Source organism: Leuciscus leuciscus (assembly GCF_965113295.1).
Source record: "Leuciscus leuciscus genome assembly, chromosome: 9".
Taxonomy (NCBI): Eukaryota; Metazoa; Chordata; class Actinopteri; order Cypriniformes; family Leuciscidae; genus Leuciscus; species Leuciscus leuciscus.
This window is the reverse complement of record NC_138733.1, coordinates 34,985,766-34,998,983: the sequence shown is the minus strand read 5'-3', so window position 1 is coordinate 34,998,983 and position 13,218 is coordinate 34,985,766. Positions and strand designations below refer to the sequence as shown.

At 33.6% G+C, this 13,218-nt stretch overlaps 2 protein-coding genes across 2 annotated transcripts in view; one reads left to right on the top strand and one right to left on the bottom strand.

The window, feature by feature from the left end:
- LOC309505828 (olfactory receptor 52D1-like) overlaps positions 1 to 8,204 on the bottom strand; it is a gene marked incomplete at both ends in the record, with an annotated part of 227,415 nt that extends 219,211 nt beyond the window's left edge. The window contains one exon of the mRNA XM_082179284.1: positions 7,442 to 8,204. Coding sequence (XP_082035410.1) covers positions 7,442 to 8,204 — 763 coding nt within the window. The remainder of the gene's footprint in view (positions 1 to 7,441) is intronic.
- Positions 370 to 1,287, top strand: LOC309506760 (olfactory receptor 51I2-like; the record flags this gene model as incomplete). The annotated part of the gene is made up of 1 exon (XM_082180719.1): positions 370 to 1,287. One exon carries the CDS (start codon positions 370 to 372, stop codon positions 1,285 to 1,287), a length of 918 nt encoding a protein of 305 aa, XP_082036845.1.
- Positions 8,205 to 13,218: the final 5,014 nt, after the last annotated feature.

Sequence of the window (13,218 nt, the reverse complement as noted above, 5' to 3'; positions counted from 1 at the left end):
ACAGTCATCCTAGCACAATAAATGAGGAAGAATTGGTGGTCGTTTCAAGGTGAATTAAAGAGGTATTTATACTGTGCAATGTCTTTTTAGGATACTGATTGCATTTTTGTCTGATATTGATTGAAATTTTTATTTTTTTTAAGTTGTTGAAACTTTGCATCTATACTGTTAAACTGACAATATATTACACAACTGTGAAGAAGGTAAGGTATCATGAACTAATTGTATCTTACTGAATCGGTATATGTAGAATAAACAAAAACAAAAGTTGATAACATATTGCTCATCTTTTTAAATGTGTACACATCATAATAAATTCGTCTGTTGTCTTAACTCAGGTAAATGAAGGTTACCTTTGCTTTTCAGAAAATGGAAAATGGAACATATTTTTACTTCATGTTATTTGAAAATCTTGGATACATAAGATATGCTTTCTTCAGTTTGGGATTTATTCTATACTGTGCTATCACACTATTTAATGTCATTATTGTGCTTGTAATATTTCTGGAAAGGACTTTACACCAGCCCATGTACATTCTGATTTCATGTTTGTCTATCAACTCTGTGTTTGGAACAGCTGGCTTTTTCCCAAGAGCACTGACAGACTTGCTGTCTGATACACACGCAATCTCCCGTGGAGCATGTGTCTTACAGTCTTATGTCATTTTCACGTATACAGCAAATGAGAATACAATATTAATGTTAATGGCATTTGACAGATTTGTTGCAATCAGTAAACCTTTACAGTATCACAACATAATTACACCAAGGTTTCTAACTGTTTTAATAGTTATAAACTTGACTTATCCAATGATTTCTCTTGGTATTAATGGTATTTTGACTTCCAGACTGACATGGTGTGGTAACAAATTGTTTAAGGTGTACTGCCACAACTATGAAATGGTCAGACTGTCTTGTGCAAACACTGCTGTTAATAATGTGATGGGTTTTTTTATATTGATCATAACTCTAATCATTCCAGTAAGTTTTATATTATATTCTTATGTAAAAATTCTTGTCATTTGCAGAAGAAGCTCATCACAGTTCAAGGGCAAAGCTTATCAAACTTGTATTCCACATATTGTGGTCCTTTTGAATTTCTCAATTGCCATTATTTCTGAGGTCACTTTGAGTCGGGTTGTGACTTTACAACTTCCTATATGGCTGTCAGTTTTACTTTCACTTGAATTTCTTGTTATACCACCCATCCTGAACCCCCTTGTTTATGCTTTAAACTTGCCTGATATTCGCAAAACAATTATCCGTCTAATAATTGGAACCAGGTAAATGATTTCTCTAGTATTATAAAAGTTACACAGAATATTACAGATTGATTATAAGGACTATAAATCACACTGTTAACCCTTGCTGTAAAAAAAGGCCAAATTCTGACAATATCATACCATTTTCCATTAAAACAGTAATATACCGTAGAAAACAAAAATAGCCTACAGGAATATACTGTGAATTAACAGTGCTCAAAATCACACCCTATACTCTCATTCGCTATTCCCTACATTAGTTCACTAATATAGTCCACTTGACAGAGTGAATGAAAAGAAGTGAGTGAATTGAGACACTGATGAACACCTGATAAGCAGAATCACTGAAGGACAGAGAAACAAGAACAGAAAAAAGAGAAACGCACTTCCAGCAACACTGAGTATGAAAACAGTTTACAAAACAGTTTAACATTACTTCTTCCGTACAAAAGTTATTGTTGCGAATTATCAGATATTTAGTTGTTGATGTTTTATTGAAAATAATAAAGTTATTATCACCATGATGGAGATCAGTATTTGCTTTAGTTTGACTCTTGACCCTTGGCTTTATAATATCAGTGTCTCTCTGGCTGATTTAACTATGAGTTTATAAAACACATTTGTTATGGCAAGAAAAAGTCAAGAGGAAGATGACAAGGTGTTTTTGACGGTTGTGATGATTACATAATAATCCTGGACATGTCTGATTATTATTCATATTTATTATATCTGTTAATCTACAACATGAAATACAGCAATGTTTCTGTAATCAGTTATTCTGAAGAATATTGAAATAATATAGTGCTTTAAAACATTTTGAACTCCTGCTTGACTCAGGCACACACAGACATCAACAATCAGCATATGAATCTCAACAATGGTGACAATAAAAAGTTTCATGTCGCAATGCATGCTCGGTTCCAGGATAGTATAAAACTCCCAGCATGCACTGCTGCATGAATAAATAAATACAAATAAATGATTGCCACCATTGATGAGAGACATATGCAAATTTTTGATATCTCTGTGTTTCTACAAGACACTGTAGCTCTGTTTCTTTTTTAGGTTGTGCATGATGTGTTAAAAAAAAATCATTATCATAACTTATTACTGTAGTTTCACAGTTGTGGTAATATAACACTTTTGATTCAGGATTAAACATTGAATGAGACTTAGTGAATGAACTGGCTATATGATGATTTTATCATCATAATCAATATAAAAACAATCATTCACAAACCGTGTGTGTGCACACGTGACCTACAAATACACAGTTCAGGCACCAATTGATTAACTAACATTAAAAAGTCAAGGGTCAGCATCCCAACTAAAGCAAACACTGATCTCCTTCATGGTAACTTCAGACCAAACATTTTCAATTAAACATCTTAATAACAACTTCTGTAGATGTATGACAGAAATAAAGTCATACTGGGTAATAATAAGTGTAAAAATGTGTAATGGCTGGAAGTCAGCTGTAGTTCTTGTGTTTCTCTATTTTCTGTTCGTGTGTTCCTCTTTCCTTCAGTGATTCTGCTTGTTAACAGCAGGTGTTCATCACTAATGCTCAACATTCACTTATTTCACTTATCCACTTATTATTCAACATATTCACTGAATAATCTCACTGCAACACTGCGTCAGTGTTACTTTTTACTCTTTGTAGTGTGGATTTTCCTGTAGGGTTGAAAGGGTTAACAGTGTAAGATAAAAAGACACACCCACAAAATGTATTTTAACAGTAATAAACTGTAAGTTATAAAACAGGTATATACTGCCAACACTGTTGCCAGTAGTTTACAGTAAAATTTTGTTTTTTTTAGGTCACCATTGTGCTGAAGAGTAGAGTCTGTGCTACAGTCCAGGAGAAAACCTAGAATCATTAAAACAACATATGCTGCATGTTGTTTTATTTAACAGGCCGTGACTGTGTCCAGTGGAAATCTTTATATGGAAGTAAAATAATGTCAAATGTTTTTGAAACAAAAAAGCCTGTTGAATTGCACTACTTGAAAAAAAAAAAAATGCATTGCATTAACCATGCTTGCATTTTAATGCATTGTATTTTTAGGGCTTGCATTTTTATGGGCTGAAATTCTGAATATTTAAGCAGTGAATATTTCAATTCAAAACATCTCAAACACATTTTCATTATTAAAAATTCAATAATCCATATTCACCTTTCATATTTCACTTCCAAAATATTCAAACTGTTTAAAAATACAACAATATTCAACAGGCATTTTAAGGTCCATTTTATTTCGCTTTGCAAATTCGCTTCCACAAACTCAGTGGTTAAAATTTGACAATAAATTCAACATTGACATCCAGGAACTGCAGGACAGTAGATTGCCGAGCATACTCTCCATCTGCTGTTAGTCGACCTCACCAGCAGGGGGTGCAAAAGCGTGTTGTTGACGAAGACCAGAGCAACAGTTTGAGCAAGCCATTCATTCATAAAATGAAAATGATTATCTGGGTCAGTATATGCGGAAAAGATGATAAAGACAAAGGTTGTGTTTTTGTTTCATTCAATAACTTCATTGTTACTTTCCCTGTGTAGCCTACATGTCATCAGCTTTCTCTACCATGAACGGGATTATAATCGGTTTCCTTCAATACCTCATCATACTCAAGGGTTCCCCTTCCGTCGGGACAAAACGTTTAATGTAGCTTAATGGACTAATACAGTGATATAAAAGATCAAACTCGCATCTTATTTGGGAAGTAGGCTGTAGGCTACTATAGGCTACAGGCAAGCAAAATATGAACTTAACGCGCAAAGTTTAATGCTGAGCGTTTCCCTGTGATATACTGGCATAAAATCAACACTTGATCAATTAATACTAACACTTTCTATTCTCTCTCTCTCTCTCTCTCTCTCTCTCTCTCTCTCTCTCTCTCTCTCTATATATATATATATATATATATACAGTATTTATATATATATATATATATATATATATATATGCCTACATGTACTGCATTTGATTAAACTGGGAAGAGCCATAGCACTTGCATATTGTAGTCCTATTGTTAGTTTAGTTTAACTGTAAGTCGCTTTGGATAAAAGCGTCTGCTAAATGATTAAATGTAGCCTAAATGTAAAATTGGCTTGAGATTGGGCATTCGCACATTTAGGCACCGTCTCTTAAGTTGCATACAACATTAGCATACACATTTCTAGCTTCAATAGCAAACTTTAATTTATTTGAATAAATATAAAAAATCTAAAGGGTGCGCATTATGCCTGACACTACATGAACACTTCATAGTTGGTTTTATGACTGTAAGTCATTCTTTTCAAATGCTATTTAATTTAGAAACGTGTATACCAATGTCGTATGTAACTTTAGAGACGGTCCCTAAATGTGCGAATGTCCAATGTCCAATGTCCAATGCGAGTTTGGTCTTTTATCAGTCCATTAAGCTACGTTAAGCGTTGTATATGTCCAGAAGGGGAATCCTGAAGTATTGAGAGAAACCCTAATAGCCTGCATGCAGCACATTGCCACAATATAAAGTTAAGGCCACTAAACAATCAAGAGACATCTATGTCAACCTAAAATGTAACATTGGATCTGTACATCCGCATCGGGAATAACATTATAATCTCGTTCACTGTAGAGAAAGATGCATGTTGGCTACACAGGAAAAGTAACCGTGAAGACACTGAATTTAACATAAAACAGCCGTCATAATAATCACAAATACACTTACATTGCTGTAAATGAGTTTTATGAATGAATCGCTTGCTCTAACTGTTGCTGGTCTTCGTCAACAACACGCACTTCTGCACCCCCTGCTGGTGAGGTCGACTAACAGCAGATGGAGAGTATGCTCGGCAATCTACTACTTTTCCTGGATGTCAACATAGAATTTTCTGTCGAATTTGAACCACTGAATTTGTGGAAGCAAATTTGCAAAGAGAAAGAAAATTGCCTGTTGAATATTATAGGTTGTATTTTTAAACAGTTTGAATATTTTGGAAGTGAAATATGAAAGGTGAATATGGATTATTGAATTTTTAATAATGAAAATGTGTTTGAGATGTTTTGAATTGAAATATTCATTGCTTAAATATTTAACCATGCTGAATTTCAGCCCATTAAAATGCAAGCATTCTTAATGCAATGGTTATTTTTTTCAAGTAGTGCAATTCAACAGGCTTTTTGTTACAAAAAAACATTTGACATTATTTTACTTCCATATTTTTATATGTTCAATAGTTTTTTAGTGGCCTCAAATGAAATAAATTCACAGTAATACTTTGCTCACATTATTGATGCATTAAATATACAATACATTTAAATGACAGTTGGTCAATTTAAGGCAGTTGGTTTCTCCAAGTGAAATTAGTAAACTCGAGTTTTAATTTAGTGCATTTTTACAGTAACATACTGTAGATTACAGTAAAGAACTGTACAATTAACAGTATATTTCTGGCAACAGTGTTGCCAGTATTTTACTGTAAAAAAAAAAAACCTGGTAAGGTCTAACAGTGTAGCTTTTCATAGATTGAAAAATGTGACAATATATTTACCAATATATATCATAATGTATGTAATTTTATATTCAGTAATAGTACACCTCATAACAAATATAAGCCGTCGTAGTTAATCTGGTTCTTCTTTTTTTTTGGCTAGTTCAATTTTCTTTTAGTAAATTTTTTTTTGGCTAGTTCTGAATGGCCGATAACTTAAAAATGTCCAAGCCAAAGTGGCTGGTGAGTGAAAAAGTTCATTTCACAACACTGGAGAAAAGTCGTTTGCAACGTCCGGTTCACGGGGACTTTAACTAGATATTTAAAGGACAAGTTCGGTATTTTACACTTAAAGCCCTGTTTTCAGATAGTTTCTGATGAAATACAATGGTTAAGATTGAAATTTGGACAAATACCAAACTTGTCCTTTAACTAGATACTTTAGCAATGTGAACCTGGTTGCCATACCCTTAGGTTTGTGTAACTATTAACCTAATCCTGCTATGTGCCTGAGCCTTATGTGCCAATATGGCTTATTTAATTAGAACTTGCACTATGTGTGATTTTAACAAAGGATATAATGTTGCAGGATGATAGAGATGAAAATAACTCAGCAACCACCTTAGCAAGCATGCATGTTGCATGCAATTATTTCTATTTTGCTATGGTCGAACAGCTATGCTTGTCTATCACAGCAAGGTTGTCTTCCTGCTGCTGCTGTTATAATTGACTCAAAATGCATGTTCTCATACTAGCTTTGGTTATGCTTAATTGTTTGTGTCAGTGTTTTTGATTTATATTTATTTATATTTATTTATACATTTATATTGCATTTTTCTGTCCAAGAGACACACACAGCACATATAAAAAATGTTTTAAACTTTTTTATGTTCTTACTGTAAGACTGTACTGTACTGTGTAGTTGCATACAATTAAAGTAAATAACTGCATGTAATGTGTAACAAAACCACTGTAAAATAAAGTGTTACCAAACATTTCAGTTAAATGTTTATGTTAAATGTTTCACTGGGATTTTAATTTACAAGATTGCAATGACAGTGAATGTCAGTCAAGTGCTAGTTTCAGAAGTCCCTGGGAAAGAAATAAGATGTGCATTGTGCTGAAGTCGGGGGTAACATTTGTAGATAGAATAAAGAGTTGATGGCCATAGCGAACATTGACAAACATCAGAGTTTTAAATGGTTTAACATGTTCCCTTGTCCATTTTTAACTCCTCTTAAGAAATGTGTGTTTGTCTTTAATGAATATGGGACTCTACCTGTCATGGACACAATTAAGACTTGTGCTGTTTTGCAATCAGTGCATGAATGGACAATCAGTGTCACAAGCAGTCAGTGTCACAAGCACAATCAGTGTTTTCATACAAAAAAATTATAATAATAATAATTAAAATATACATGTGTAATATGGCTGAAAAGAAAAACCTAGCTATCACAATTTTTATGTTGTCCACTTCAATAAAACAATTTCCATAGTGTTAGAATGTCTAGGATTAATATATATATATATATATATATATATATATATATATATATATATATATATATATATATATATATATATATATCTTTGTATGTGACCAAGTAATATTCAATCAGATATTTACACTACTTTTTTTTGAAAAGCAGTCTTATGACTTCCTTCCGTAGTCTTGTCAGATTTAGTCCATAAATGAGGGGGTTTAAAATGGGTGGTATGAGTAAGAATTCCAGGGCCATGAAATTACGCAAATCTTGTGGCAAACTCTTTGAACCATAACGAGTGTACAGCACATCAAACAGCAAAGCAACAGTCACATTGAGCAATGCAAGAAGATGTGGTACACATGTTTGTATGAATTTGTGCCTGCCCTCTATTGACTTTATGCATTTTTCAACCAAGTAAATGTATGAGCTAAATATCAATATTGCATGTCCAAAATATATTAAAATTATTACATACCCAATCACATTATTTACTGTTGTAGAAAAACAGGAAAGTTTAACAACTGACCAATTTTCACAATATAGCTTTTCAATACTAGAGCCACATAATGTTAGTCTTGATGTTAATACAATTGCAACACACATGCAAAAAAATGGAGAAAGCCAGCAGAAAAGGATACATTCAAGAATCCTCTGATTGGTCATTATTGAATGATACTCAAGTGGTCTACATATTGCCACATACCTGTCATATGCCATCACTGTTAATGTTGAAACGTCACACAGAACAGATGAATAAATGACAAATATCTGAATCAAACATCCAGCATAAGAAATCACATGATACTGGGATAATAAATCATACATGAATTTAGGGTAGAATCCACCAGTGCCAAAAAGTCCATTTACACACAAATTACATATAAAGACATACATTGGCTCATGAAGCTTCTTATGTGAGATTACAGTGTAAATGATGGTTACATTACACAACACAATTAATGGATAATACATTGCAGTCAATGAAAAAAACACAAATCTTTTCCCCATCGTTTCATTTAGTCCAGAGAGTGTAAACACTAAGTCAGTGGATTCATTCTGTAGTGGTGGCTGCATCTGGAATGAGATGTTGTCTTTTGATAATGATATCATTATGCACATCATAATAAAACTAAAAGTACATTTGAAATTAAAAGTTAGATCATTTAAAAAAAAAATATCATTGAGCTAGTCAGCTATTCAGTCCTATTTCAGACGCAAGCAATGAAATAATTAAAATCTTACCACAATCTCTTTTTGTTAGTTTGACAGTGTTGTGAAAGGTTGATCTGGTGATATATATATATAGAGAGAGAGACTATTCTCATGCTAATTGTGTTGTTTGTGAACACCAACAATACTTTTAAAAAGGTCTCATGAGAATATTTTTTTTTTTAATATGTCTGTCTATACTACACGTCATTAAAGTAATATGCAAATGAGCATTTGGTTATATACATTTTGATCACATTATATTATTAATTATTGGAAATAAAAATCCCCTTCAGTGAAGTACTTAATGCATGTACATTGCCTGTATTGGCTGGAAATGGTATTTTCTATCTATGATCTAAGTTTATTTGTTTATTTGGATCCCCATTAGCCACTACCTAGGCGGTGGCTACTCTTCCTGGGGTCCCAACAAGAAAAAAAAAAAAAAAAAGAAGAAAAAACTACATTTAATCAACAACAATAAAAAGTCTAGTCAATGAAACATACTAACCCAACATTCATTCCAAATATCAAGATCAACAATTTAGTATATATTGTGCCATTAAATGTTCCTTTAAATATTTTTTTTTTAAACAAATTTTTCTTGTTACAAAATATGTAATATCAATGGTAAATCATTCCATATTTTCATTCCTCTATACATTGTTTTGCAGTGGTTTTCAAAACAAGAAAAAAACAACAAGAAAAAAAAAAAAAACATCCCTTTTATGCATGACTGGTGTTAAAATCATGACTAGTACTACAATACAAAAGTTGAGAGTACAGGACATTAGGAACTCTAGACACAGAAATATTTCTTAGAAAACAAAGCAGAGAGACAATCCTTCACCAGTGCATTCTTATTATATTAGCCCTTCCATTAGAGTTTAAAGTGAGTTGTTTTGCTCTGTTCTGGACTAATTGTAATTTTTCAATTAATAAAAAATTTTGTCTTAACTTGATGCACCCGACCACACCACTGGGCAATAATCTAAGCAAGAACAATTGTTTGCACAATTTTAGAAATACAGTGTTGTGATAAAAAGTTTACACATCTCTTAATAACCCCTCTGGGGTCTAAGGGGTTTTTGGGGTCCTTGAGATGTTTTGAAATGCCCTGACATTTGTGCTTTTTTCAGTTGATTATAAACATATTAATGGCAAAGGTGTAATTACACTCTATTTAGCACAAACAGGGCTACCATAATATGTGAGCAACATGTATGTACATGTTTGTATTTTTGAGAGAATAATGTTTATGCATGGTTATTGAAAAAACTAAAAATTAAAGTTTCTGAAATAAGGCCACAAAACACACACTAAATATGTGTCCACAAGACTTTTGACAAGAATGGATGTTGTCGCCTAGAGTTTTTGCTACAAAATGATCTGAAAATCATCCTGCCTAATCATTCACATAAAACAATACATTGATTTAAATTTTGTAAGAGACTTTTTGTTTGGAAAGGCAATATGCGTGTGGGCATGAACGATCATGAATAATGATGTGGTTCACACCTGAGAAGACAATGACCCGCATAATGAGCTTTTCATTCAGGTGTGTCACAGAGCGAATGAAAAGAATTGCAAGGACAAAAGAACAGAGGTGGAAAGTAACAAAGTAAGGGATAATGTAGCGCGAGGCGGTTTGCGGAGGGGTCTTGAATCAGCCTGAAGGGGTTGTATTCGCTATAACAACCGCTTCGCTCTACATTATCCCGCTTATTACATGGCTACCTACCAAATAAATCAATAATTTGACACAAAATATTGATTTAAAAAGGAGTTTATTGATTTAAAAACAATTGTATTGCTTCCGCTAAAGAAAATAGTCCGTTCCGTCACTACGGTTAGAATTCTGCGTCCATAGCAACGCTCTGTTTTTCATGGCAACGGTGTGTTATCCTTAGCAGCGGTCTGTTATCAAGAAATAACAGACCGCATTCTACATTAGAATTCAACCAAGCCATGTAATAATTACAAATACTTTCATTACAGTACTTGAGTAGATTTTTCGATTTTTTTTCTACTTTCTTGGGTATAATTAAATTGTGGCACTTTTTTTTCTTTTTTTTTTTTTTTTACTTGAGTAGAATAAAAATGAAAAATTCAACTTCGCTACATTTATTTTTCACCAAAAGTACAAAGTACTTTGACAAATGTGCCGGCGGAGCAACAGGGCAAGCTGACATTTGACACACACTTTTCAAACTATGCAAGTTATGCAACAAGCTATGCTCATTTTCAGATTTTTCTGAAATGGGTCATTCCATTGATAATACCAGAGCACTGAACAGTTGAAGTAAATGGCTCATAACATGGACGCAGTTATTGCATGGATGGAGCAAAAACAATGTAAGTGTCTTGAAAACATGGACACAGTTCAATTGAATGATAAAGCTCGCCCTCTTTAACAATACAGTTAAACTAAATGTACAAAGCAAACTTTGTACAAAGCAAAAAAAAAAAAAAAAAAAAAACCCTCAATAACAGTGAAATAAGATTGCATGATTTATCTGTCAATAAGATGTATGTTAAAGTGTAGTTAGTTACTATAGCAATAGTGGACTCCCAGCACATTTTCGGTAGGATGAAAAAAAGAGCATTTAATTTAACATGTTAACCGTACCCTACTTATTTTTTTATTTTTTTTTATTTTTTTTTATTTTTTACTGGCACTTTTTTATTCATAATGTTGTAAATCGTACTCGGTTACTAACGTAACCTCGGTTCTCTCTAGAAGAGGGAACGAGTACTGCGTAAGTATCTTACGCTAGGGGAAAATCCCTTTTCCGCGAGATATTGAAGCCAAAAAATTATCCTTAATTTTGTATTATTGTAAAACGCGTTGCGGCAGGAATTCAGGAATCTGATCGATACGGTACGCAGCACATCGCCTGAAACAACGATCATTGTGTCAGGACCACTTCCCACGTACCGACAAGGGCATGAAAAGTTCAGCAGATTATTTGCGCTAAATGAATGGTTAATGTCATGGTGCAATGAGCAGAAACTGCTCTTTGTAAATAATTGGAATCTGTTTTGGGAGCGTCCTAGGCTTTTCCGTGCTGATGGCTTACACCCAAGCAGATTCGGAGCGGATCTTCTGTCGGATAACATCTCCAAAATGTTAAATACCCTTTGACTAGTAACGAAAAGTCCAAATCATAGTCTCTGCTGCACCAATTTAACTGATATAAATACTAGTGTAGAACATTGCATAGAAACCGTGTCTATTCCTCGTTTAGTGAGATCAAATAATAAATCTACTGCAGGATCTAGGAAAAATCTAATTGTTATTAAAACAGAAAATGTTGCTATTAGTAAACAAAAACTATTTCTAAAGCTAGGTCTTCTAAACATTAGATCACTCACACCTAAGGCAGTTATTGTAAATGAAATAGTCACAGATAATAGCTTCGATGTACTTTGCCTTACTGAAACCTGGCTTAAACCAAATGATTATTTCGGTATTAATGAGTCTACTCCTCCTGGATACTGTTATAAGCATGAGCCCCGTCTGATTGGTCGTGGCGGCGGTGTTGCAACCATCTATAGAGATATTCTCAATGTTACTCAGAAAACGGGTTATAAGTTTATTTCATTTGAAGTACTTGTACTAAATGTTACGCTCTTAGATGTTAGAAAAACATCCCTATTATCTCTAGCCTTGGCTACCGTATATAGACCGCCAGGGCCTTACGCTGATTTCCTAAAAGAGTTTGCAGATTTTCTCTCAGACCTATTAGTCAATGTCGATAAAGCATTAATTGTTGGAGATTTTAACATACACGTAGATAATCCAAATGATACGTTAGGGGCTGTGTTTACAGATTTATTAAATTAATTTGGGGTCAAGCAAAACGTCACCGGACCAACTCATCGTCTTAATCATACACTCGATTTAATTATATCACATGGAACCGATCCAACCGATATAGATATCATTCCACAAAGTGATGATGTCACTGATCACTACATGGTAATTTGCATATTACATACTGCTGTAATATGTCATGCGGCGTCGCGTTATCAACCAGGCAGAACAATCCTCCCATCCACCATAGATCATTTCTCAAATTGCTTATCTAATCTGTCTCAGCTGCTGCCTGAACCCAAACAAACAGATGAACTAGAAGAACTAACTAGCACTATGAGCACCATTCTCTCTCGAACATTGGATGTGGTTGCACCTATTACATTAAAAAAGGTCAGAGAGAAAAATAAAGCACCATGGTACAACAATACTACGCATGTTTTAAAGAGAGAAAGCCGTATTTTAGAGCGTAAATGGAAACAAACTAATTTAGAGGTCTTTAGAATCGCGTGGAAAGACAGTATGTCACGTTATAAAAAGGCCCTAAAAGCGGCCAGGGCTGAGCACCTCCGCAAACTAATAGAAAACAACCAAAAACAATCAATAAATTCCTCTTGAAACAAACTTTGTTGTATTATTTTAATTTAATACTGTGAAGCTGCTTTGATACAATCTGTATTGTGAAAAGCGCTATACAAATAAACTTGACTTGACTTGACTTGACATTGTTTTTCAAAATATTTCAGTCGATTTGTACTCATCTCAGTATAGCAATATAGTTTGGTAAAAGCTGTTCATTCATTCACACACAGACACGCGATTCATATTTAAACAGTCTTTTTGCGAGCTGTAGTAAACAACAGCGCTTATCTCTGCCGTTCATTCATTCACACACAGAAACGCGATTCATTTTTAAACAGTCTATTTGCGGTTTACAGACACTATTCCATATTGTGATTA